This window comes from Panthera leo, chromosome B3 (assembly GCF_018350215.1).
Source record: "Panthera leo isolate Ple1 chromosome B3, P.leo_Ple1_pat1.1, whole genome shotgun sequence".
Classification (NCBI taxonomy): domain Eukaryota; kingdom Metazoa; phylum Chordata; class Mammalia; order Carnivora; family Felidae; genus Panthera; species Panthera leo.
In genome coordinates this window covers 52,805,303-52,830,263 of record NC_056684.1, presented here as the reverse complement: position 1 = coordinate 52,830,263, position 24,961 = coordinate 52,805,303, and the positions used below count along the sequence as shown (strand labels likewise).

The window sequence follows — 24,961 nt, the reverse complement described above, 5'->3', positions numbered from 1 at the left end:
ATATACTCTCTGTCTCTAAAATAAAATTTAAAAATATTTTTAAAAAATCAGTTGCACAACAGAAGCTTCTGAAGGCAGACTTTGCAAATAAGCAAGGAAGCCTGGTAAGCAATTGTAGATTCATAAAATGTATACTTATGGATGAAAAAGAAGGTTGGGGGTGCCTGGGTGGCCCAGTTAAGCATCCAACTTCAGTTCAGGTCACAATCTTATGGTTTATGAGTTCAGGCCCTGCATTTGGCTCTGTGCTGACAGCTCAGAGCCTGAAGTCTGCTTTGCATTATGTGTCTTCGCTCCCCCAGTCACACTGTGTCTGTATGTCTCTCTCTCTCAAAAATAGACATTAAAAAAATTAAAAATAAATAAATACAAAAGAAGGTTGGGTTGGTAGCATACTTTCTGACTGTAGGAAATACTGGGCAGATATGAAAGGTCAGCATGTTGTTCTTTGGGTGATTATCACATTCACAAATGAGACAAATGATTTCTGAATGACTCAGCCCTTTGTGTGGAGCAGTTGACTTCAAATATCACTGGTGGTTTTCTCCCAGATAGATGTATGATTTGCCTCCACATCCAAGAGCTTAAAGCCACATTTCAAATATATAAGCAAAATGTAATATCATTGCTTATAGTCAGTGGTATGATGTAGACATTATTTTTAAGTATTTTAAAATGTTTATTTATTTATTTTTGGAGAGAGAGTGCAAATGGGAGAGGGGCAGAGAGAAAGGAAGGGAGATAATCCCAAGCAGGCACCGTGCTGTCAGCACAGAGCCCGATGCAGGGCTTGATCTCACAAACTGCGAGATCATGACCCGAGCCGAAATCAAGAGTCAGATTCTCAACCGACTGAGCCACCCAGGTGCCCAAACTTTAATTTTTTAAATGTGCTAAAAAGTACTGAATCTTATCCAGGTTAAACAAAAGTGAGCAAGAAATCAGCATAATTCTGTCACTATGGACAACTCTCTTGGCAGTTTCAGAAAACACAGGCTATTTTTTGCCCCTCAACCTTCATCTCTCCAGGATGGGCCATTGCCTGGGCTGCACTTCACTACTTCTCCATAGATATGTCCAGGGGGTCAATGCCTTCCTTAATGTTACTACTTTAGATACCAAAATTACTCCCAAATTTCTGCTATATCAGGAAAACTAACAAGAAGTGTGACTCTAAAAGGAGATTCATCCTTTTAGAGCTTGGGACTCTAACACATTATTAAAAATGTCAGAAACAACAGTGAACTTTTCATAAGCAATTCAGCCTCTATTTTTGGCATTTCATCTGGGGAGTTTTGTAATGTTTTTATTAGACAATCTGATCTTTTACATACAGGGCTTATCTAAAAATATGTCACAAGGATTGTTTTGATTGCTTTCCAAGTGCTATAGATTCTACTCTTTTAACATCTCTTACACTGATGACTTCCCTTCCGCACACCCTTTATCACTACAGTAGCTCCCAACATCTTTCACTGTTCACAGTCATGACTCCTGTCAATTAAACGTTCATTCTGCTACCAGAGGAATTTTTGTAAAACACAAATATGTTCATGTCATTCTGCTTAAAATCTTGAATGATTTACTGTAGCTTTCAGAATAAGCTCAGTTCAGTGCCTTCCCCTGGGCCTCATGCCTACATGCATCTATGCCAGGTACAAGGGCCTGCTTACAGTTCCCTGGACATACAGTGCTGATCTACCCTTCCCTGTTTTGGAGTATCCTGTTCTTTCCTTCTGTGGAATGTGTCCTTATCAAACTTTCTTAATTTAGGTAGCTTTTACCTTCTTTCAAAACTTATCATAAGTATCCATTCCTCAAAAAGCCACCCATGACCCCTCAGTGTACTTTAATGGACCAATTTTTTCTGTGCTCTGTGGTGCTGTGCACACAACTCTAGCATAACACATCACCTAGGATGATATTTGGTGATATATTGATCTGCCACTCTGCTCCTCCACCCCCCCCCCCTTATAAATTCCTTGGGGGCAGGAACCATGTATTGACTAACATCATATTCTGGGCACCTAGTTCAATGATGAGAACACAGTAGTTTGTTAAACAAATGGATGAGTTTAGAAAATTCTGTTAATTAAAAAAAATTTTTAGGGGTGCCTGGGTGGCTCAGTTGGTTAAGCATCCGACTTCGGCTCAGGTCATGATCTCATGGTCTGTGAGTTCGAGCCCCCCATTGGGCTCTGTGCTGACAGCTCAGAGCCTGGAGCCTGCTTCGGATTCTGTCTCCCTCTCTCTGACCCTCCCCTGTTCATATTCTGTCTCTCTCTGTCTCAAAAATAAATAAACATTTAAAAAAATTTTTAAAAATTTTTAATTCTATTAATTTTTGGGGCACCTAGGTGGCTCAGTTGGTTAAGCGTCTGACTTCAGCTCAGGTCATGATCTCACAGTCCATGAGTTCGAGAACCACGTCAGGCTCTGTGCTGACAGTTCAGAGCCTGGAACCTGCTTTGCTTTCTGTGTCTCCCTCTCTCTTTGCCCCTCCCCCACTCATGCTCTGTCTCTGTCAAAAAAATGAATAAATGTTAAAAAAATTTAAATTCTATTAATTTTTGCATGGCAAGGTAAACCATGTTGGTATGTGAGAGTTAATTGCTCCTAAACACTAGTTCACATATTCCTAATGCACCTGGGCCAAACAGCAAAGTAAAATAAAACTTACATTTCAAATCTTGTCATTTGCAACAACATGGATGGACCTAGAGGGTATTACACTAAATGAGGTAAGTCAGAGAGAAAAAGACAAATGCCACATGATTTCACTTTATATGGAATATAAAGAACAATACAAATGAACAGACAAACAAAAAGAAACAGACCCAAATACAGAGAACAAACTGGTGGTTGCTAGAAGTGAGAGGGGGTGGGGATGGGTGAAATAGGTGAAGGGGGTGAAGAGGTACAAACTTCCAGTTATAAAATAAGTAAGTCATGGAGATATAATGTACAGCATAGGGAATATAGTCAGTAATATTGTCACATCTTTGTATTGTGACTACACTTATCGGGGGGAGCATTTCATAACATATATAATTGTTGAATCACTAAGTCATATACCTAAAACTAGTATAATATTGTATGTCAACTATACTTCAACAAAACAAACAAAACCCCCCCCACATTTCTATAGGGTCTTACAGCATTATTTCACTTATTCATCACAATAACTCTAGAATTAATATTCTGTGGTATCACCTTTTGTGGAGAAAGAAACGGAAGCTCAGAGAGGTTGAATGACTTGTCCAAGGTCACATAGCTAGTAAAGTGGCAGAGCTAGGACTTGGACCCACCATTTATAATCCTGACTCCTATACTCTTTCCATTAATCCAGTCTGCAGTTTTGTAAGGTATCAGAGTATTGAACTGCCCAACACAAGTGATAGGCAGGGTAATAGCCCCCTAAAGCTTCCCAGGTGCTAATCCCTGGAACCTATTAATATGTCACCTTACATGGAAAAAGGGACTTGGTCCATATGATTCAAGTTGAGGAATCGATGGGGAGATTACTGTGGATTATCTGGGTGGGCCCAAGCTAATTACATGGGTCCTCAAAAGCAAAGAACCTTTTCTAGCAGCCTTCAGAATCAGAAAGTGATGTGATGAAAGAAGGATGGTCTAGGAGATGTGATATAAAAAGGACTCAACCTGCTGTTGCTAGCTTTGAAGACAGAGGAAGGAGCCACAGGCCAAGGGATGCAGGTGGCCTCTGAAGCTGGAAAAGACAAAGAAACAGGTTCTCCTCTGGAGCTTCCAGAAACACAGCCCAGCCAATGCCTCGATTTTAGTCCATTGAGACCTATGTCAAACTTTTTATCTATAGAACTATAAGATAACTGATATGTTGTTTTAAGTCATTAAGTTTGTGGCAATTTGTTACAGCAGCAATAGGAGACAAATACAGTGGAGTCCACAATAGAGTTGTACCGAGTCTTGGTGATGGACGACTCTGTAGAGGGAATCAATGCTCAACTGGGATAGGCATAGATTCTCCCTATCTCAGCAGCACATGGGAGGCATCCAGGTTCACTACAGAGGCTGGCTAGAGGGAAGAATATTGGTGGTGGAAGGTCAGACATAAAATCTATCTAGCCCCGTATTCTATCACTGAAAATGGTCCCAGGACATGATTATCTTCATTGATGTTGATGTCAAAGACTGGTCATGTATATTCCCCAACCTCTTCATTTCCAGCAAGATATAGTAAAGGGGAAAATCACTAGATAAGGAGACTTGGGGTGGGGTCTCTGCTTATCTATTACTTACTATGTTGCCTGGGCAAAAATCGCAACCTTTCTAGGACTGTATTTTCTCAACTATAAAATTCAGAGGCTTAACGAGATGACATATACAGTCCTTCCTAGTTCTACAATTCTCTAAGTTTTATTCACAAACTGTTTTCTGTTAAAACATCTGGAATGTTAGTCAGTGATCTAGCAAGCACATTGCTTGGCTGTGTTTAAATCAAACATGTGACTGACACACTACATTCTTACTAAATTTTTTTTTTTAATGTAAGCTCTATGCCCAGCATGGAGCCCAATGTGGGTCTTGAACTCACAACCCTGAGATCAAGGCTCCAGACACTTAACCAACTGAGCCACCTAGGTACCTCCACACTAAATTCTTTCTTTCTTTCTTTCTTTCTTTCTTTCTTTCTTTCTTTCTTTCTTTCTTATTCTTAAAGTTTATTTATTTTTGAGAATGAGCATGTGTGCATGCCTTTGCGTGCATGATGTGCATGACCACTCAGTGGGTGGTGTAGGGATGGTGGAGAGGGACAGAGAGAGAGAGAATCCCAAGCAGGCTTCCTGCTGTCAGGGTAGAGCCTGAGGGGAGGCTCAGCCCCACAAACTGTGAGATCATGACCTGAGCCCAAATCAAGAGTTGGACACCTAACTGACTGAGCCACCCCTTCCACACTAAATTCTTAATTGAAATGATCCTAAGTGTAGAGCTCCATCTCTTCTTCATGTCTATGAAATTGCTTTGTGCATCAACAGGAAGAACAGAATTTGTGGTGGTTAAAAATGCAGGCTGTGGGGTTGTCTCCTGGGCCACTCTTTATTAATATTGGGACCTTTGGGTAAGTTACTTCACCTATGTAAACTTCAGTTTTCCCATTTGTAAAATGTAGGTGATAAGAGTGTGTACCACATGGGGTTGCTGTGGGATTAAAATATCAAGTGCTTAGAACAGTTCCTACCCTATCTTATTATTTCAAAATAAGTGAAGTGGCAAAATTTAAATTCCAAAATAGTGGGCACATTTTTAGACAAAAGAGCAGAATGTAGCCAGCACCTGATTACCTTTTGTAAAGAAAGGTCGAACAGCTTTCCAGAGGGTTGGATTGTTGTTAAATATGATGCCATTTTCATGCATGCCGATGCACTGCAACCCAAGTTTGCTGCCGAATCGGGAGCTGTAGTGACTGTGTTTCATTACATGGAACATACTTGAGGACCTGCAGAGACAGCAAACCTTAGTGTGAATTTGTAAGGGTTAAGAGAACTCATCGTGATGATTTTGATACCAGGTGACTCTCTTAGCAAATGCATGTTGATCTAAATGCAGTGCATTCTAGAATTCATATTGAATAAACACTTCTGTTAGTGGAAGAACATCCCTCTCCAGTTGAAATACTTCTACCTCCTGACACCCTGCTTGAGCACCACGAAAGATAGAACACATACACACATACACACACACACCATTCTTTATTTCCCTCTTTTCTAATTCCAAGTCATTAAAATACTACCCACAACTGGGATCAGAGCTGCAAGGCTTTGAGAAGCCAAGCCCTCCACTCCACCAGAGGGTCCTGAGAGCCTCCAGCCCCACTCCAGACAGCACCACCCTCTACAGGAGTGAGTCTCGGAATCCAGAGTTCCTGGAATTGCTGATGTCATCTTCATTTGGAACCAGTAGTCTGGCCTTGTACCATCTATCCCCAGAGTCTCTAATCAGGCCTGGACCCTCCGGTGAGTATCATTCTGGGCTTGAAGGACACCTCCTGGTCACTCCAGGCTCTGGGCTTAGCTGGCTGGGCTGGGCCTTGACAGCTATCTGTGGTGGTGACAGCAGCTATCCTGGGGCTCTGCATTCCATCCTGACTCATCAAGGCCTCCAGGGTCACAGAGTTCTCTCAGGATATAGGACATGGTGAGCCATTAGATAGCCCTTGAGGTAGCAGCACTGGGACCTTGCCAACAGGCTTCCCTGAACTTCTCAGCTCCTCCTCACTGTTTTGCCTCCATTCTGCGCCACACCCCCCCCCACACTCAGTTTTTTTTTTTTTTTTTCAGAATCAAACTATCTTTCTTTTTATTCTTTTTTTTAAATAGGAAATTTATTGTCAAATTGGTTTCCATACAACACCCAGTGCTCATCCCAATAGGTGCCCACCTCAATACCCATAACCCACTTTCTCCTCCCTCCCACCCACCATCAACCCTCAGTTTATTCTCAGTTTTTAAGAGTCTCTTATGGTTTGGCTCCCTCCCTCTCTAACTGTTTTTTTTTTTTTTCTTCACCTCCCCCATGGTCTTCTGTTAAGTTTCTCAGGATCCACATAAGAGTGAAAACATATGGTATCTGTCTTTCTCTGTATGACTTATTTCACTTAGCATCACACTCTCCAGTTCCATCCACGTTGCTACTAAAGGCCATATTTCATTCTTTCTCATTGCCAAGTAGTATTCTATTGTGTATATAAACCACAATTTCTTTATCCATTCATCAGTTGATGGACATTTAGGCTCTTTCCACAATTTGGCTATTGTTGAAAGTGCTATGAACATTGGGATACAAGTGCCCCTATGCATCAGTACTCCTGTATCCCTTGGGTAAATTGCTGGAAGTGCTATTGCTGGGTCATAGGGTAGATCTATTTTTAATTTTTTGAGGAAGCTCCACACTGTTTTCCAGACCCGTGCTAAGTTTTAAGGCCTAGGAGGAACTAGGCAGGAGAAAGCAGTTCCTTCTTCCTCTCCCCTCCCCACCATTTCTTCTTCTAGGAGCTGCTCCCTTCCCCCCACATCCCAGGGGTCAATTTGGGCATGATGAGGCACTTAGAGTTATGAAATGTTATAAAATTCTAGCTGAAGAAGTTCTAGAAGCCTGCACACGTGAGGAGAATATTATCTTCTTAGGATAGCAGTACAGAATTCTTCTGCAGGGAGAGACCAACTCACCTTGTTGAGATGTTTTGTTAAGACTGCTTAGAAGTTATCCTGTGGCATTGGAAGGATAAATGGATAATTTAAGTCATTTAATAATCAGCAGGATAAAGGATAAGAGGATAATTGTGCTCTTCAGTATAAATGGTAGGTGGGTTTACTGCAGGGTATACTTGCAGCTAGCAGCATGGGGAGGGAGAGGGAAGAGAGCTGAGATGAATGCTACAGAGTGCAGATTTGGGGAGGAGAGGACTCCTGGATCAGTGCTCAGAAAAAGAAGTCTGCTGGGAATTTATGAAGTTGAGAATTGTGGGGTGGATGGAATAAATTCATTTTTCATCTGCCAAGAGAGAAATTAAGAAACACTACAAGTGACTGCACTTCCTATGGCAAGGGGCTTTGGCTGGAAAAGAGGTTCATGCAGGGCCCAGAGGGAAACAGGCTAGCTGGACAAAGGCTGAGTGACAGCTGAGGCCGCGGACCACATGGGTCAGAAAATGGAACTCCAACATGGCACGTGCTCATAAGCTAGGTGGCTACCCTTCATATGCTGAGCAGAAGGGCATTACATGAAGACAGGCAGGATAGTGTTTGTTGGAGAATAGAGAAGATAATAAGCAGGACATGTGGTGGCATTTTCATAAATGCCAATATCACATTGTAGGCATAGACCGGACACAAATACCACTCATTTGGAAAAATCAAATGAGATTATCTGAAGGATATGGAAGAAAGTCTGTACAGTGAGGATAAGAGGCAGACAAAACAGTGCAGGAGGTGGGAGTGCAGGCAGCTAGACCCCGAAATTCTCACTGACAGGGGTACATGGTTGTGGTTGAGTGAGTGAGGAAAGAGAGGTCATATGTCAGCCACCTCCGTCCAAAGCCCAGCCTTTCCATACATAAGGCTGGAGCATGCCGCCTCTGAGGCCTGGGGCCCTCAGACATCCCTGTGCTGCTGAGTGGACAATAAGAACACAGAGTACACAGAGGACCACAGAGGCTGTGCTTAGCCCCAAAGTCTCATTTATTGTCCTCTAACTCCCTACGCTAACAAAGCATGTTCCAAGTACATACATTACCCAGACTCCTGTGAGGGGGCATGATAACAGGCTCTTCAGATTACAAGGCCTAGGTCACAGTATTTATATGTGGACGACACGGCCAAATGCAAATTCCCCTTAGTAAATTGTCAGCATAAGCAGATTTACTTCTCTGCATATATATTTTCAGCAACTTCAAAAATTTTCCACTTAAATATACTCAAATTGATAGCCATTTTTCTTGGAGATAGGGAGAAAAGGGGAGCAGGGTTTGGGAATTAAAAAGAGGGGCCAAGTGGTTAGCAGAGAAGGAGTAGAGGTTTTCTGTGGTGCAACTATGGGAGGCAATGAAGAAAGCTGAGGCAGGGTACACTGTCATTAGTCTGACTTTTGGCCATGTTTACTATACTGGAGCCAGGCCATGTATCAATGTAGCTTACCTGTGTATGCTCTGCTGGGGATCACGGGCAGAGCTCAAGTGACATAATCCTTGACTTTGGGTCTTGGGAACTAAACTGCCCAGGTCTGCTAGGTAAGTTGAAATAGACCCCCCAGAGTTTTTTTTCACTTAAGGATTATAAGATACCCCATGTCTCTGAGACCAGAGAGGAGTTCAGAGACAGAGATCATAAAATTAGGACTAAACATTTGAGCAGAGGAATCGGAAGAGAATATTATTGTAAGAAAGCAAAATATATTTATAAACATCTGTCTGATACTGCCAAGGGGGGAGAACCTGGGCATTTTCTGGTGTGGGAGAGAGAGAAAGAGAGAAGAGAAAGTAGCAGCATAGTGCCCAATTGTGCAAATTCAAGATACGTAAAATATCATCAGTGCTTTAGACGCCATTATTATTTTTGGTGAACTTAATATTTATACAAGTTTTCATGTGTTCATTGCAACTTTGGTTCTTCCTCCCCACTTCTCCACTGAAATTTTGTTTCTCAGCTGCAAATTCTCCTCCTCTGCAGTGTTTCTGAGCACATAACCCTCAAAGATGGGGAGTGGTGATTATAGTATGTGCACTGGGCTGCAGTGACCATCTTACCACTTGCTTCTCCTTCTTAAAGTTGATACTTGGCTCCTAGAAGGATGAGTGTGCCTTAATTAGGTTGTTCAATTAATGCCTGTGAAAACACATTCCTAAGAAGACATTGGGCCAAAGGCGCTGTGCTCTGGCTGAGTAGTGGGCTAAGTATTAGCCAAACCCTCACATTTGTGATGGTTCCATAGTCCTATTTAAATTTTAAAAGAAAGGCCCTGAAATGATGGAATTGTCAGGAAATTAAAACATAATTATTATATGAATAAATTGTCTACTAGATTATTTCTTTCAAGGAAAAACATCTTATTTTCAAATCAAAACACTCTCTATTAAGTCAAATATTCTCTTGATTTAATTCCAGATATTATTCATCAAATGATCCCAAGTTTTGGACAAGTATTTCTCTTCCAAACAACAAAAATAAAAACAAAAATACAGATGCTTCTCTTTGTATTCCAGGGAATTAATTTGACTGACAAACAGCTAAAATTTTTTCCTGTATATAGAAGTCATGCTTTGAGAGGGCTGAAAAGATTATTAATAGATTTTAGGACTTTAGCTTCTCTCACCTTCCCCTACCTTATTCTGTAAGTACAGCAGAAAGTAAGTAATTTGTATATTCTTTATTCACAAATTTGTATCTAAGAACTTTAAGTGCCTAGAAGTAAAGCAGAGCGCTATTCTTTCCGCTCTGACCCCTAGAGCTGTTATATACCGCTTTAACCACATTAGCATGGCCACTTACTTTGAGAAATTAGTAATCGATTTTTAAAAAAGAAACAAGAAACCCTAAACTTAAACCCAACTAAATGTGCATTACTTAATAAAGAGCTAAGTTTAAAAATAAATGTGTTCTGTAGGGGGCGCCAACATCTCAGTTATTTCGAGTCAGAGGCTCCAACTTGGCAAGGGACAAAGCTGTCGAGACAGAAGTGATACACAGTGAGAGTGAAGAGTGACCGGCTGCCGGTGAGCAATTTAAAACAAGGCCTTTTTTCAAAAGTAGGTTGGCTTTATATAACCAGAATAAATTGGGAAAGTGAAGAAATAAAGTTTGGTGAAGAACTAGGGACTCCAGCCCAGAGCACACAGGGTGGTCACGAAAATAGTAGAGACCATGCTCCAGCCTTGTGGGCCAGCCTATAACACCAGTTGAAGGAGATGTTATATTGACTGGGGGATACACTGAAGAGAGACCAGGTGAGTCCCCAAGCTCAGAAGGGACACTACCCTCAGAAGGGTAGTGTAAATTGCATGGTAACTGGGGTCATTATTTCTTTTTTATTTTTTTTAACGTTTATTTATTTTTGAGAGAGAGACAGAGCATGAGCAGGGGAGGGGCAGAGAGAGAGAGGGAGACACAGAATCTGAAGCAGGCTCCAGGCTCCGAGCTGTCAGCATGGAGTCCGATCCGGGGCTTGAACTCACGTACTGCAAGATCATGACCTGAGCCAAAGTCGGTCACTTAACTGACTGAGCCACCAAGGCGCCCCTGGAGTCATTATTTATTTCCTTCCTTCCTTCCTTCCTTCCTTCCTTCCTTCCTTCCTTCCTTGAGTATAGTTGACATACAGTGTTACATTAGTTTTTAGGTGTACAACACAGTGATTCAACACATTTATACATTATGCTGTGCTTACCACAGTGTAGCTACCGTCTGTCACCATACAATGCTATTACAATACCAGTACTGTACTCCCTATACTGTACCTTTCATCCTTGTGATTTATTCGTTCCATAATTGGAAGCCTGTTTCTCCCATTCCCCTTCATTGTTCTTCTTTAAACATGACTGAAGTCAAAAGACAGCACCAAAGATGGCAAACCTATTGTCTATTCAAAATGAAAAGTGGCCAGGAAATAAGTTATTAGGTAGTGAAGAGGAAGCCACTTTTCAGTTCTGAATTTAAAGGACTCACATAGGGGATCCTGGATGGCTCAGTCGGTGGAACATGCGACTCTTGATCTCAGGGTTGTGAGTTCAAGACCCATGTTGGGTGTAGAGATTACTTAAAAATACAACCTTCAAAAAAAAAAGGACTCACACATCTGTGGCCAGGTTCAAGAGTGATGAGTACTAGAAATAAATATGGAGGAGAAAATTAATGGAATAATTGGTACCAAACATTTAAAAACACTTGCCCATATAGACCTGTTTTGTGCCCGAGACTTAGTCTCTGTTGATCCCATTACCTTCCCCTTGTCCTTTGCCCCTCTAATATCCTCACATACCCAGCTAAATACTGGAGTCACTGCAAGAGGAAAACAATCTTTATAATAGAGAGATCTGACTGTAACTACCCTACCCAAGTGATCACATTTAGCATCCCTAATAGTGGGACAACTTTTCCTTGTCTCCTGATGTGATGCAATATGAAGTGCCTAGCCCTACCAAGGAAGTATTATTACAAAAATGTTTCACCTGAATGAAACTGAGACATAATTTTCAGTTTAGGGTGTCTAGGTGGCTCACTTGGTTGAGGGTCCAACTTTTGATTTCGGCTCATATCATGATCCCAGGGTTGTGAGATTGAGCACTGTGTAAGGCTCCACGCTGGGTGTGGAGCTTTCTTGGGTCTCTCTCTCTCTCTCTCTCTCTCTTCTCTTTCCACCTCCCTCTCCTGCTCACACTCTATCTCTCTAAAAAAATTCATAATTTTCAGTTTATAAGAAACACAGGGAGTAGAGGACTATGTTAAGTGACATCATAATGTAAAGAGAGAAATTCAGAAATGTGAAATACATTCTATAAGACAGTTGGCCTGGTCTCTTCAAGAGGTCAATGTCATGGGGGCAAGGAATGGGAAGACTGTTCTTTCAACTTCCCTATTCATTTAAACATTTTCTTAATAGAAAGTTGGAAAAAACATTTTGTTGTCAATCATTAAAATCACTCTCTTCCATGAATCCTCAACTCCCTTGACCCTCTCCTTACTTTGTCATAGTTGCCTGGTAAAATCTTTTACCCCTGGTAAAACCTTACCCCTGGCTAAATCCAACTCTTAGCTTACTCTGTGCTTGTTCCTGGGAGCTGAATGTGGCTGGGAAAAAAAAAACACACACATGCACACGTACACACACGCGCGCGCGCGCACACACACACACACACACACACACACACACACACACACTGACAAATCCCAGTTAAATTCAAGTGGGCTCTTAGCGCAGCTGGCAATTCTACTACATTTCCCCAGTCCATTCACACTTACTGTTCTAGATGACTATTAAATCCTGCCTCCTCTCTCCTCAAACATTCTACTTCCCCAGTCTTAGGTATGTATGTATGTATGTATGTATGTATGTATGTATGTATGTATTCACTGAGGAAAAAGAAGCAAGAATCTCTGCAAACTCCAACTACTAGGATCTGTGCTCATATATTCAAACTTCTCAAACTTACTGTGGATGAACTTTCATGTCCCTATTTAACGCCAACTCCACCTGTCACCTGTACCCCCTTTCACATTTCACCTAGCACACCCCTTTCTCTTCCATCAACAATTTTGCTTTATAATCCATCATTGCCATCATAACACACATGTTGTGATTTCTCCTATCTTAACAAAAACTCCTTGGACTATATATCTCTTTATATTTCTTTGTTCCATTTCTCTGCTGCCTTTATGACAAACTCCTTGGAAGAGTTGTCTTCCTCCTGTAGCCTCTAATTCTCTCTCCTCATTCTATACTACAGTGAGACTTTTGCCCTCACCACTCCATTGAAATTGCCAAGGTCACCCATGTTGCTAAATGTTGCTCAAATCTTCTTCCATTAACCTGGCGCTATCTGGCATGTTTGACAATTCCATCCTCCCTGATATACCCTCATCACGTGGCTTTCAGACCACCATACTATCCTGGTTTTCCCTTCTCTGGCTGTCCTTCTCAGCCTCCTTTTCTAGTTTCTAACTGTGGTGGAGGGTCAAAAGACTCAGACCTTCCTTCACAACACCCTACTCAGCTGTACACTGCACATATCAAGTCAAAATATCCCAAATGGAATCCCAATTTCTCCCCATCCCAAAGTTACTCCACCTACCTGAGGTAATGATACCCTCATTCTTCTAGGTATTCAAGGCAAAACACTATGCTACCACCTTAATTCTCACACCCAACATCAATCTCTTAGCACCTTATTGACTTTGCCTTCAAAATATACCTAGAATTTTACTTCTTACCACCTCTACTGCTCTCACACGGACCAGACACCATCATCTCTTGTCTAACTGCCCTCTGTGCATTCATCCTTGTTCCTTTAACACCTAGTCTCAAAGAATGTGGGTAGAATGTGGGTAAAGAAGTCAGGAGTCTGCTGAAACATGAATGAGTTAGATGTGTCACTTTTCTGCTCAAACTCTTCAAAGGCTTCCCATCTCATTGCAGGGTAAAATTCAGAGTTGTTACAATGGCCAGCAAGGCCCAATATTATTGACTGTCTTGATACCTTTCTAGTGTCATCTCCACTATTCTTCCACTAGCCACACCGGTGTCCTTGTTGTTCCTTGAACATTTCAGACAGGCTTCCACCGCAGTGGTTTGCATTTGCTGTTCCTTCTGTCTGGAATGGTTTTCCTCTACCTCTCTGCATGACTCCTTCCCTCACTTCCCTTAAGTCTTTATTCAAATGCTGTCTTCTGAATTAGGCCTGCCTCGACCACCTGTTTATAATTGCACTTCCATCCCTGCAACTGGCTGTCCCCTAATTTAGTTTCCTATATAGCACATATCTACCTGAAGATAGTGTGAGCAACTATCTTGGTTTGCTTGGGACTGTCCCAGTTTTAACATTCAAAGTCCCCCATCCTAGAAAACCCCCTTGTTCCAGGCATACCAAGACAGTTGGTCACCCTACTGATACACTCATTTATTGTTGGTATATTAACAATACAACAATATATTTCTCTATGATGGTAGGAATTTTTGGCTGATTTGCTCATGATACCCAGTGTACATAGTTAAGTTCTCAATAAATATTTAATGATTGAATGGGGGGGCAATAATAATTATAAGTTAGGATCATCCAGTGCTTAGTATATAGTAAATTCTCAATAAATGCATGTTAAAAGAATAAATTAATGAATTTCCTATAAATTTACATATGATTAAAACAGATACACAAATACAACCCTAATTAGTATGTTCATTACTATATGACCTAACCCCCTTTATTAATGTTAATTACTAACCCCCTTTATTAATGCCACTCACATTCTTTTTTTTTTTTTGTATTCATTACAAAAATTGATACATACACACAACATATAGTATCATGGGCAACATCTGTAGACCCTCATTAATTTAGAGCTTACCTGCCTGGGGAATTGTGAGTGCTTTTTCTACGGATGCCCAGATGAACCTTCCCCCAGAGTTCAGAGTTGCTCAGGCAACATCCTGGAAGCACTCAGGCCTGACTCCCCCACCCCCCACCTGACCCCCACCCCCACCCCCGCCGTGAAATTCTGCAGCCCCCACCACTTCAAGACTATGCTGGTAGGAAAAGTTGGGCCATAATCTCTAGTCAGCTGTAATGACTAGAGATCTCAAACTTTTCAAAAGAAAAAAACCTGGCAAACTATTCAAATAAAAATAAAAATCTTTCTGAGGTCCAATTGGGGTATTTTCAAGAGGCACGGGTAGTTCTGGAAGCGACCTGAAGAGCAGGCGAGGGAAGGAGATGGGGACAAACATGTCCTATTCCTGCAGGGAGCTCAGCCCTTAACAACAAAATTGAGCGCCCGAGGCAATTAAGGAGAACACAAAGACTCCAACCAGTGAAAAGCCGGTTAGGACAGGACGAGAAGAGAAGTGGGAGAGCTGGGGGAGGGGCGGGATGGGTTGTGTGTGCATCTTGAGCATGAATCAGCACCTGAGTTGGTCAGGGTTGCTAAAGTCACTTTCCTCATGAAGACAGCAGAGTGGTCAGATGCCACCCTGCACTGTAACAAGGATCCTACTTCAGGAATGGCTTTGGGCTTCCAGGACTGTATCTGGTGAGCCAAGTATGTAGTATCTAAGAGCCATTTCTGTTTTGGTCCTCTGGTCCCTTGCCACATTCTTCACTCAGGTTCTTATCTAACACTAGCTCAGCACCTGAGCTAGACTAAAGAGTAAGATGTTAAGACAAAAGCACTCCAGCCCTGCTTATTGGCTCCCTTACCCCCAAGGAGAGACCCCTTTGTGCTGGAGGCAGCTTACCTGCTCTCCTGTCTTAGGCACCGCAGCACACTGGAATGACTTGGGAGCTCTGAACACTACTGGTGCCTGGGTCCCACCCCCAGAGATTCTGAAAGCTGGGGTGTGGCCTGGGCCTTGGGGTTTTTATAAGCTCCCTGTGCAGCCAGGGTGAGGACCACTGCTCTAGATTCTGAGCTGTAGATGGATATCCTTTTGGATAAGTATCCTGCAGGTCCCTTTACTTGTCTGCCAAATAGCGCTGGAAGGCAACTGGCTATGCTGAGGGATGCAAGAGCAGGGCCAAATGGGCCAACATCCCAAGCAAGCCCCCATCAGTCTCAGGACATGTTGAGACTGTATTCAGTTGCCAAAGTGATTAAAGTATTGGATTTTTTAAATAGTAATTTAAAAAAAAAAATTTTTTTTTTAACGTTTATTTATTTTTGAGACAGAGAGAGACAGAGCATGAATGGGGAAGGGTCAGAGAGAGAGGGAGACTCAGAATCTGAAACAGGCTCCAGGCTCCAGGCTCTGAGCAGTCAGCACAGAGCCCGACGTGGGGCTCGAACTCACGGACCGCGAGATCGTGACCTGAGCCAAAGTCGACGCCCAACCGACTGAGCCACCCAGTTGCCCCAAAGTATTGGATTTTTAAAATGAGAACATATCGGGGTGCCTGGGTGACTCAGTCGGTTAAGTGTCCAACTTTGGCTCAGGTTATATCTCACGGTTCATGGGTTCGAGCCTCATGTTGGACTCTATGCTGACAGCTCGGAGCCTGGAGCCTGCCTCAGATTCTGTGCCTTCCTCTCTCTATCTGCCCCTCCCCTGCTCATGTTCTGTCTCTCTCTCCCTCTCTCAAAAATAAATAAACATTAAAAAAAAATTTTTTAAGTGAGAATGTATCAAATTCACCTAAAATTTGGCTGACCAGAGCTCAGTATCCCAAGAGAAGTAAAATCTAAGGATAATTATTGGTCCCCCACTCCCTTCTTTCAGTTATTTGTTTCAAAGAATTGGGCTCAAAGATTACCGTGGTATTTATGAAATGATGTATATCAGCTTGGCTTGAAAAAAGTCCATGTGGTTTCCAGAAATGCTTCACTTACCTCTGGGCAATAGTCTGTGTATCTGGACAAATAATTCTAATTCATCGGTAAAACCCTAGTTGGTCTTAGTTCTGGGTAAAGCCCTGTCAGAGAATCTAAAAACTCATTAATGAGATAGTGTTGGCATATAACATTGTTAAATATCTAGTAATAATAGATGAAAGTCTAGTGATATATGCTTTCTTTGAAATTCTCCATGTTCTATGATCAGTGAAAACGAAAACTAGTATTTCACAAAGCTAGTTCTCTATAGTCGATGCCTATTTGGTTAACCCTGGATGAATTCAATGCTAAATTTATCCAGAGAATATAACAAACCATTTTTTTTAAATAGGCAATATTCCTGAATTTTTTTAAGATCACTCAGCTGAGATACTGGCACACAGTCGTAAATAGAATCAGAGCATATGAATAGCATTTTTTTCTACTCTTTATCCTGCTAGAGGTGCTCAGTAGCCTACTATTAGAAGCACATTAGCAAATTGGTACTGATTTCTTTCTCTCAGGTGTTTTGTTTTGTTTTAAATGCTTACTTATAGAGAGAAGAGCAAAATCTTAGGAAAGCAGAGAAGATAATGCCTCTCCCTAAAGTATGTTTTATCAAACCCAAATCATCTGGAGAGAAATTTTGAATAGTTTCCCACCTTTCCAGAGTGCTTTATCTGTGTACCTCTGGCGTTAGGCAAAACCCAATTATTTCACTTGTATATAGTGATAGATTTTCACCTGGGAATTGCCCACCTCCATTTCAGTATCAAAAACATACCCTTAGAAACAAAGGATCAAGATATCAAAATAAGTTTGCTTGTTACTTAATAGGAAAAAATGCAGCTTTAGTTTTAAAAATATGTCTCCGATTCTTAACAGACTTACTTGCTAATAATGAGTGTTTCCTCTCCACATATCCAGACTCTCATGAATTCTCCATACATCTTGTTGTAATAGTTACAGGCACTGCCAATCCCCATCCACAGGAACCTGCAGTGGGAAATGAGGGGCCCAATTCCCATGCAATAGCCAGGACCTAGGAAAGGGAAAAGATCACATTCAGAATTTTAGCAACACCAGAAAGAGCAACTGCTTTATGTTACTGCTATTCTTGTTCTTTAATATCTAAATGCTCTTTTACATCTTCTGATGTGTATCTGTGAATCACTAAAAACCCAAATAAGCTTAACATGTGAAAACAGTAGTTCAGTGCCTATACCATGCTAGTTCCATTTGATCTTAATTCAGTCTGAATGAACCAGGGTATGTGTCTACTATTTTCTCACCATGTTAAGCAGTATCAGTGAGTTTCAAATACAAGTCAGTCAGTCCATCTATTTACAAGCATGGAAGTCAGGACATGTGACAAGCTGACAGGTCTATTTGGCAGCCGAGTTTTGTCTGAAAACTTTTGGTTTGGATCCCCAGCTGACAGAATGGGAGGCTTAACATGAGTTTGTAGTTTTGGTGTAATTTTTTTTAATGCTTATTTATTTTTGAGAGAGAGATCGAGCATGGGAGGGGCAGAGAAAGAGCGAGACAGGGAATCTGAGGCAGGCTCTGCTCTGACAATGTGGGGCTTGGACTCATGAACTGTGAGATCATGACCTGAGCCAAAGTCGGACACTTAACCAGCTGAGCCAGCTGAGCCACCCAGGCACCCCTGGTGTAATCTTTTTAACTGACAGACATGGTCTGCAAAGATAATATTCAAACAGAGAATATCCATTTCTTTTTTGTTTACCTTCAAAAAGGACTCAGTTTAAGAAAAGAATCCTGAGCTAAATCTCATAGGTAATGAATCTGATCAATGTCTAGATTAGAATTTGAGTCCAGTGATGTGGTTTTACTCAAGAGCAGTAACTTCTCATGTCCTTGCTTATGTAGACAATGGCAGAACTGTAAAGAACATAAATCCAGTAAAAACTGGGGAATTTGCTGCTGCCTAGACCAGAGAACAAACTTGCTAGCTTGATTTTACTGGTGGTGGTAAAATGTTAGACAGAAATTTTTCGGAATGGTTTTTGTGAAGTAGTAGCTTTTCTAAATCTTTCTCCTTTACTTTCATTCTGTCAGTAAAATATGAAGCTGCCATGCACAACTGTATGGTGCATGTTCTCACTCCAGGGGCAAGAGTTGTATAAATAATCTAGATAATCTAAGCTTTTGCTTGAGTCATCTAAATTGCATGTTTAGTCCCAAATTCGGCAAATAAGATTTAGTCCATAACTTTGCAATACCTGGGTTAATGGGAATAAGACTGTCAGCTTTTTTTTTTTTTTCTTTAAAGTGAAGGTCTTGGGCATTATATGTAGAACCAAAACATTTTCAAAGGGTTCTTCTTAATCTTATGATTGTTCCAATAACACTGAATTATAAGTAGATGATTGGCTTTATATTAAAATAATTTCATTAAATTCTTCAAAAGATTAAAATGAGCAAATGTGAATATGTATTTCCTTAGAATGTCATCAGATATACAGATCTCTAATCAATTAAGCTGTGCATAATAACAAACTATTTTGCTGGCTATTTATAGCTTGAAACATTGTAGATGTTTAATAAATGTTTCCTGGGTGAATTGTTTAAAATTCTTTTAAATGTTTATTTGTGAGAGAGAGAGAGAGAGAGAGAGAGCACAAGCAGGGGAGGGGCAGAGAGAGAGGGAGACACAGAATCTGAAGCAGGCTCCAGGCTCTGAGCTGTCAGCACAGAGCCTGATGTGGGGCTCAAACCCACCAACCATGAGATCATGACCTGAGCCAAAGTCGGATGCTTAACCCACTGAGCCATCCAGAGGCCCCTGCTGGGTGAATTTTTAAAGTTATTTAGAGATGTGTGTATAATATGAAGGATGAAGTTTTAAACGTGATCCTCATTTAGAGTATTTTAGGTTGTATTTACATTTTGATAAAAATGGAAACATATCACTTTATCATGTACATTTAGTCCATAGGAGGTCAAACATCTGGCTATTTGGGAATAGCCTTATTTGACAAACATTTACTTACATAATATGCTAGGCCCATGAAAACCAAAGGCATACAAATGAAAGGCTGAACTCTTTACTTTTTATCTAAAAGTTTGGCGCCATATAGAAGGTCTTACTATTGGGGAACCACCATTCAAGTTTAAAATATGACAGTGCAGATCTCTATCCACTAAAAAAGGGAGATTCGATGAACTTTGCTTAGGTTGAAAACCTGGGTGTTCTAACCAGAAAAGAATCCAAGTTTGGGGTCCCTGCTGACTAATCACATGTCAGCTTAATTCATCCAACAAACACTTACTGAGACCCTACTAGGTATAGACACTAGCTACAGGTTATGGACAGGAGATGCTGTGATAAGGAGAGGAGAGTATGTGGGCGGGGTGGGGGGGGGGAAGTACTATACCAAATAATTACAACACAATGTGAGCCTTTCATTTATACGTATATCTTATACCCTCCAGCTGAGAAAAGGATGCTTTAGGAGGGGAGAAACTTTGGTAGGATATTAGGTAAATATTCTGGTTGCATCCACATTAAGCGGCTCTCTGCTTCTTAGATTTGAGAATGCGTATCTAGGCATGCTGCAATTGTGGGAGCCTCTTTCATGCCCAAAGAGGAGCAATAAATACTGCACTGCATTTTTGTGCAGAAACAGCCTCTGGGAAGCCAACAGCTGGGATCTCTCACCCACTGTCCTGATCAAGAAGCTGTTGCATTCCATGCTGGGTATATGCCCTAGAGAAACTTGTGCACGTGAATGTTCATAGCAGCACTGTTCACGATATCCCCAAAATGGAGACACCCAAAGATCCACCAACAGTAGCATCAGTAATTAAACCATGAAATGTTTGTGTGACTGGATACCATATGCACTGTAGCTGCATGTTGCAATGTGGATGAATCTTACAAACATAATATTGAGCAAAAGAAGCAATATAGAAGTAATGTCGGACTTGATTGCTAAAACATTTAACACCAGGCAAAAATTAATCTGTATGGTTTGGGGATATGAAATTAGGTAGCAAAACATGAAAAAGCAAGAAAGTGGTTGTCACAAAATAGAAGAATGTTTACTGCTGGGGATGAGAGAGGGGGTATGAGTGAAAAGGCACAAGAGAAGTTTCTGGGATGCTGCTAACATCCTGTTTCTTGTCCTGGACTGTGATGACATAGCTATTTTACCTTTCTGTGAAGTTGTTTTTTAGTGGGAGTTAGGGGAATGTGTGGCCACGTCCTTTTTGCAGTGCCGCCTCCGGGGATGTGGTTCCTAAGTCAGAGAGAGGCTCTATGCGAGAGAAACCATGTGCAAGGTTGGGGATGGCTATGTGCCCGCGGGGAAAGGAGAGCTGCCAGGGGCCAGGTAACTGTGGGTCCTGGGCAGAGATTGGTGAACTTGGGGCAGTTTCCCAGAACTGACACTTAACAAAACCCCCAGGTAGGAATGACTCTGTCCTCCCCAGACTCCCATAGCTCTCGCAGTACTAAGTCACCTGCCTGTTGGTGCATAGTCCTGGCTCTGAACACAGCAGGGCCTCTCAGGGAACGTGGATCAAGGAACTTAGCTCTGAGTCTTATTTTCATCACTTACTAGCTGTGTACCATCTACCCTCTAATCTCAGTTTTTTCATCTGCAAAATGGGCATAAACACACCTACCTCACCACAATGCTGTGAGGAGCACAGGAGAAAATGAATATGACACTCCTTTGTAAATTGTAACTGACTTAAGGGCTTGTGTGTGGGGCAGGGGCAAGAGGGGAAGAGGAACAGAGGGGCAGAGGGAAAGGGGCAGAGGGAGAGAGAAAGAATCAAGCAGGCTCCACACTCAGTGGGGAGCCTGATGTGGGGCTCAATGCCACAACGCTGGCATCATGTCAGACACAATGGACTGAGCCACGTAGGCATTCCTGACTTGAGGGCTTTTAAATCATTTTACCTTCTTCATTCCCTTTGGCTTTCCCTGACCCTGAGCTTCTCCCAAACCTGTAAAACTAAGAGCGCAGAGAACCAGTGATTCAAGGAAACTGACAAAAGGAGTTCAGAAGTACTGGTTGGGAAGAACCACCCTGACAAAGCCAATTGTCTCCCCTTTCCTCCCCCAGCCAGGAACCAGGGACCTTAGTCTGTGCCACCAGAGCCCACATTTTCAAAGGGAGAGCATGGGACCACAAGGTCCCTGGCTAGCAAAATGATCATCAACCTGGGATTCAGGAATTCTTGGTTGCCTCCCTGCCACCCATCCCACCTCCCACTTTCTTTCAAGCCGAGATGCTGACAAATCATTTCCTTTCTCTGGGTTTTAACCCCTCACCTGTAAAACAAGGAGTTTGAACTCTATTGTTTCTTATACTTGTCATGATGGTTTGCTTGGGCAAGGCAGTTCATTTCTCTGGGGCTCAGTTTCCCCTTCTGTCAAATGAAAGGGTTCGGAGTCATAACCATGGCTCTCAATCCCGATTGCTCGTGAAAAATCACCTGGGAAGATTTTTTTTCTTAAATATCCACATGGGGATCCTGCCTCAGATGTGGCTGAGAACCATAGTACTATGCGATCTAACTATCAGTGTATGATGTCTGTCCCCAGGCCAGGAGTGGTGGACAGAGTGAGCTGCCACCTAGGCTCCTGGCCCAGAGCTTCAGGGATGCCAGTTCTTACGCTTGCCCCCCAAAGGCTGACCTCCTTCTTCAAAGGTCCAAGGGACTTCTTCCAACACTTGCAACATAAACATCTGGGGGAACTTGTTAAAAATACTCTCCACCTCACCCTCCATTCATGGATCCTGACCCAGGACCCTACTGTGGAAGAAGTCCAGTGAGGAAGGGGCAGTGTGGGGAAAGGAGTTCAGGTTAAAGACCATGGGAGAGTCTTCCCTCAGACCCCTCAGGCAGTAGAGAACAACATTAACTGAGTGCTCTATTTAATTAGACATTAAAGTAACCTAAAATATCAGTCTGAGTCAGACAGACAGTTCTCTGGAAAAATTTGAAGCATCCAGATATGAGGCACTTTGCACCAGCTTCATACTCCTACCCTAAATCATGCTATAATGAAGCCCACCACACTTGGAAGTGTGTAATGACTATGCTTTTCATATCCTTATCAGATATCTCATGGGACTGGGAATGGATGTCTGCCATGAAGAATTTTCACTGAAAACTGAATAATAGTCGGGTATTTCTGATATTCCTGAATTAATCTGATAGTGTGGAGTGGTGGGAGTTTCTACTAGAATTATCTGGATAATTATATTATACTCTACTTTTGATTAATCCATAGACCTTGCTGAAGATTCTGTCAGGGAATGATGTTCCAAGGGAATCGTAGTGGCCCCCATTTTTCTTCCACCGTCCAGGTCCCAGCCAGCCCTTATGGTGGCACCACCATCACACTCATCCCCAAGAATAAGAGAAAATGAAGAGTGGGATAAAGAGAGGGAATAAGTTCAAGAAAGGAAGAGGGCAGAGCACATGGATGAGGCAAAATGGGAGGCAGAAGAAGAGGAGTATAGAAAGCATTCCAGGGGCACCTGGCTGGCTCAGTCAGTGAAGCATGCAATTCTTGATCTCAGGGTTGTGAGTTTGAGCCCCCCACTGGGTGTAGAGATTGCTTAAGAATAAAATTAAAAAAAAAAAAAAAGAGGAGGCATTCCAGAGACATTTTTTACCTTCAGAGCAAAATTAGAATGAATTTGAATAATAAAAAAAATACCTGGCTTACTTTGCTTCACTTCATCTCAAACTTAGAGGATACTTGTGCCAGGTCTACTTTACCAAAGCAAAGTGCAGAATGGAAGGGATCATCTGAGATATTTTTGAAATTCTTTCATTTGAAATGTGCAGCTAATTGGAATAAAATTTTTCACCTGAGTTTTTATTTGCTAACATTGCCATGGGCTTCAGCCATCTCCCTGGGTTTGCTCTTTGTCCTTTTGCAAAAGTTTCTTTACCCTCATGGACCAAAAGACCAAGTACATAGTCTCCTTAGTTACAGAACTAAATGACTGACTTACCTGGTATTGAAGATGTGTCCTCATAATTCCAAACCAAAAGAAGAAAGCCAGTGAGCAACAGGATTGGCATGGTGGCCACAGGCATGACTTCGGGCATCATGCTGGTGATGTTGTAATGCATTGGGTTCAGCATTTCCAAAACCATCTTTTGTTTCTTGAGCTCAGGAAAAACAATTTAAAGCCCTATGTAAATCAGAGCAGCAAAAAAAAAAAAAAAGAAAAGAAAAGAAAAAAAAAGAAGAAGAAGAATATCTAGGACTCCTGTTGGTTCAAAGGATGCTGTACTATAGAAATCAAGCATTTTGTTTTATAATGTGATTGGACACCTAGACAAGACAAAGTTGTGGTTACAAGTCAAAACAAGCAAGCTGAAGAGAGATCTTTTGGCTTGAAGTGCAGCATTTCTGACCTTGGTAGAGTCTCAGGTTCGTTTAGACGCTTGGTCTGATAGAACCTTATCATCTTGCCCTTGAGTGGGTAGAGTGGCTGAATTCCCAATTGAGAGTCAAATTTCTAACCAAAATACAAGAAAATGAAGCTCATTCCAGAGGTGGAGTCATTCTGTGACTTCATCAGCAGATATTGTTTAGGCAATCTGTTTCTTTTGAAGCCAAATCAATTTTTTAAAAAAGTAATCCCCAACTCCCTTGATCAAAATTACTTCCCCCAAAGAGTAAGCTTCTCCAGCAAGAATGAATTTCTTGGAGATTGTTGAGGCGTCCTCAGAGCTTCTTATTAGGTTGTTCAGTGAATTCAGCGTGACTCACTCAGGATAATCTTTTTCTATTGACGTTAATAAGGCTAAAATCTCTTGCACTATGGCCTGGATAAAGCAGTGCCCATGGGGGGCAATGTCAGCATTAGCAGGAAAAAAGAATGGGAGAAGAAGAATAAAGAGAAGGAATGGGGAAGGAGGAAGGAAAGAAAGGACAGAAAGAATAAAATCCCATCCACAGTAGGCTGTGGCCTCTTATGTTTTGCCCACAGCAGCTAACATCCTATGCAAGAGAGTTTTTAGTTTGATTTGCTGGTTCTGTCATGATTCTCAACAATGTAATGTTGAGTCTGTCTTTTCAGTAAGGTTTTCTAATACCAGTACTCTCAGAGGAAAGTTTCAGGGATGGAGGTTTGTTGAAGAGACCAAGATTGAATAAACTTGTATAGCCAGCAAGAGCGACCATTCAATGCACTCCTGGTACCAGATGACTGCTCCAAGGATTACCCTTCCTTGGAAAGTGACCTTAGTTTGCAGGACTTATAATGGCTCTGAAACAGATTTTGGCAGGATCTTATCCAGTAATAATAGTTCTAGATTTGTAACCAGGGCTTCTAATTGGATTTCAGGTGCTCTGTGAACTTCCTGACATGCTGCATAACATGTTGTATCTGCTCACCTGAACTTTTAGG

General features: G+C 41.7%; 1 protein-coding gene across 7 annotated transcripts in view; it reads right to left on the bottom strand.

The window, feature by feature from the left end:
* LOC122222039 (aromatase) overlaps nt 1–24,961 on the bottom strand; it is a 108,924-nt gene that overhangs the window by 15,074 nt on the left and 68,889 nt on the right. For 5 of the 7 annotated variants that reach the window (XM_042942026.1, XM_042942029.1, XM_042942027.1 and 2 more), the window contains 3 exons: nt 23,555–23,737; nt 17,439–17,589; nt 5,325–5,479 (listed from right to left, as the gene is read on the bottom strand). In XM_042942026.1, the coding sequence (XP_042797960.1) occupies nt 5,325–5,479; nt 17,439–17,589; nt 23,555–23,699 (451 nt within the window). In that variant the 5' untranslated portion in view covers nt 23,700–23,737. The remainder of the gene's footprint in view (nt 1–5,324; nt 5,480–17,438; nt 17,590–23,554; nt 23,738–24,961) is intronic. The other 2 variants (XM_042942031.1, XM_042942030.1) reach the window with 1 other exon arrangement.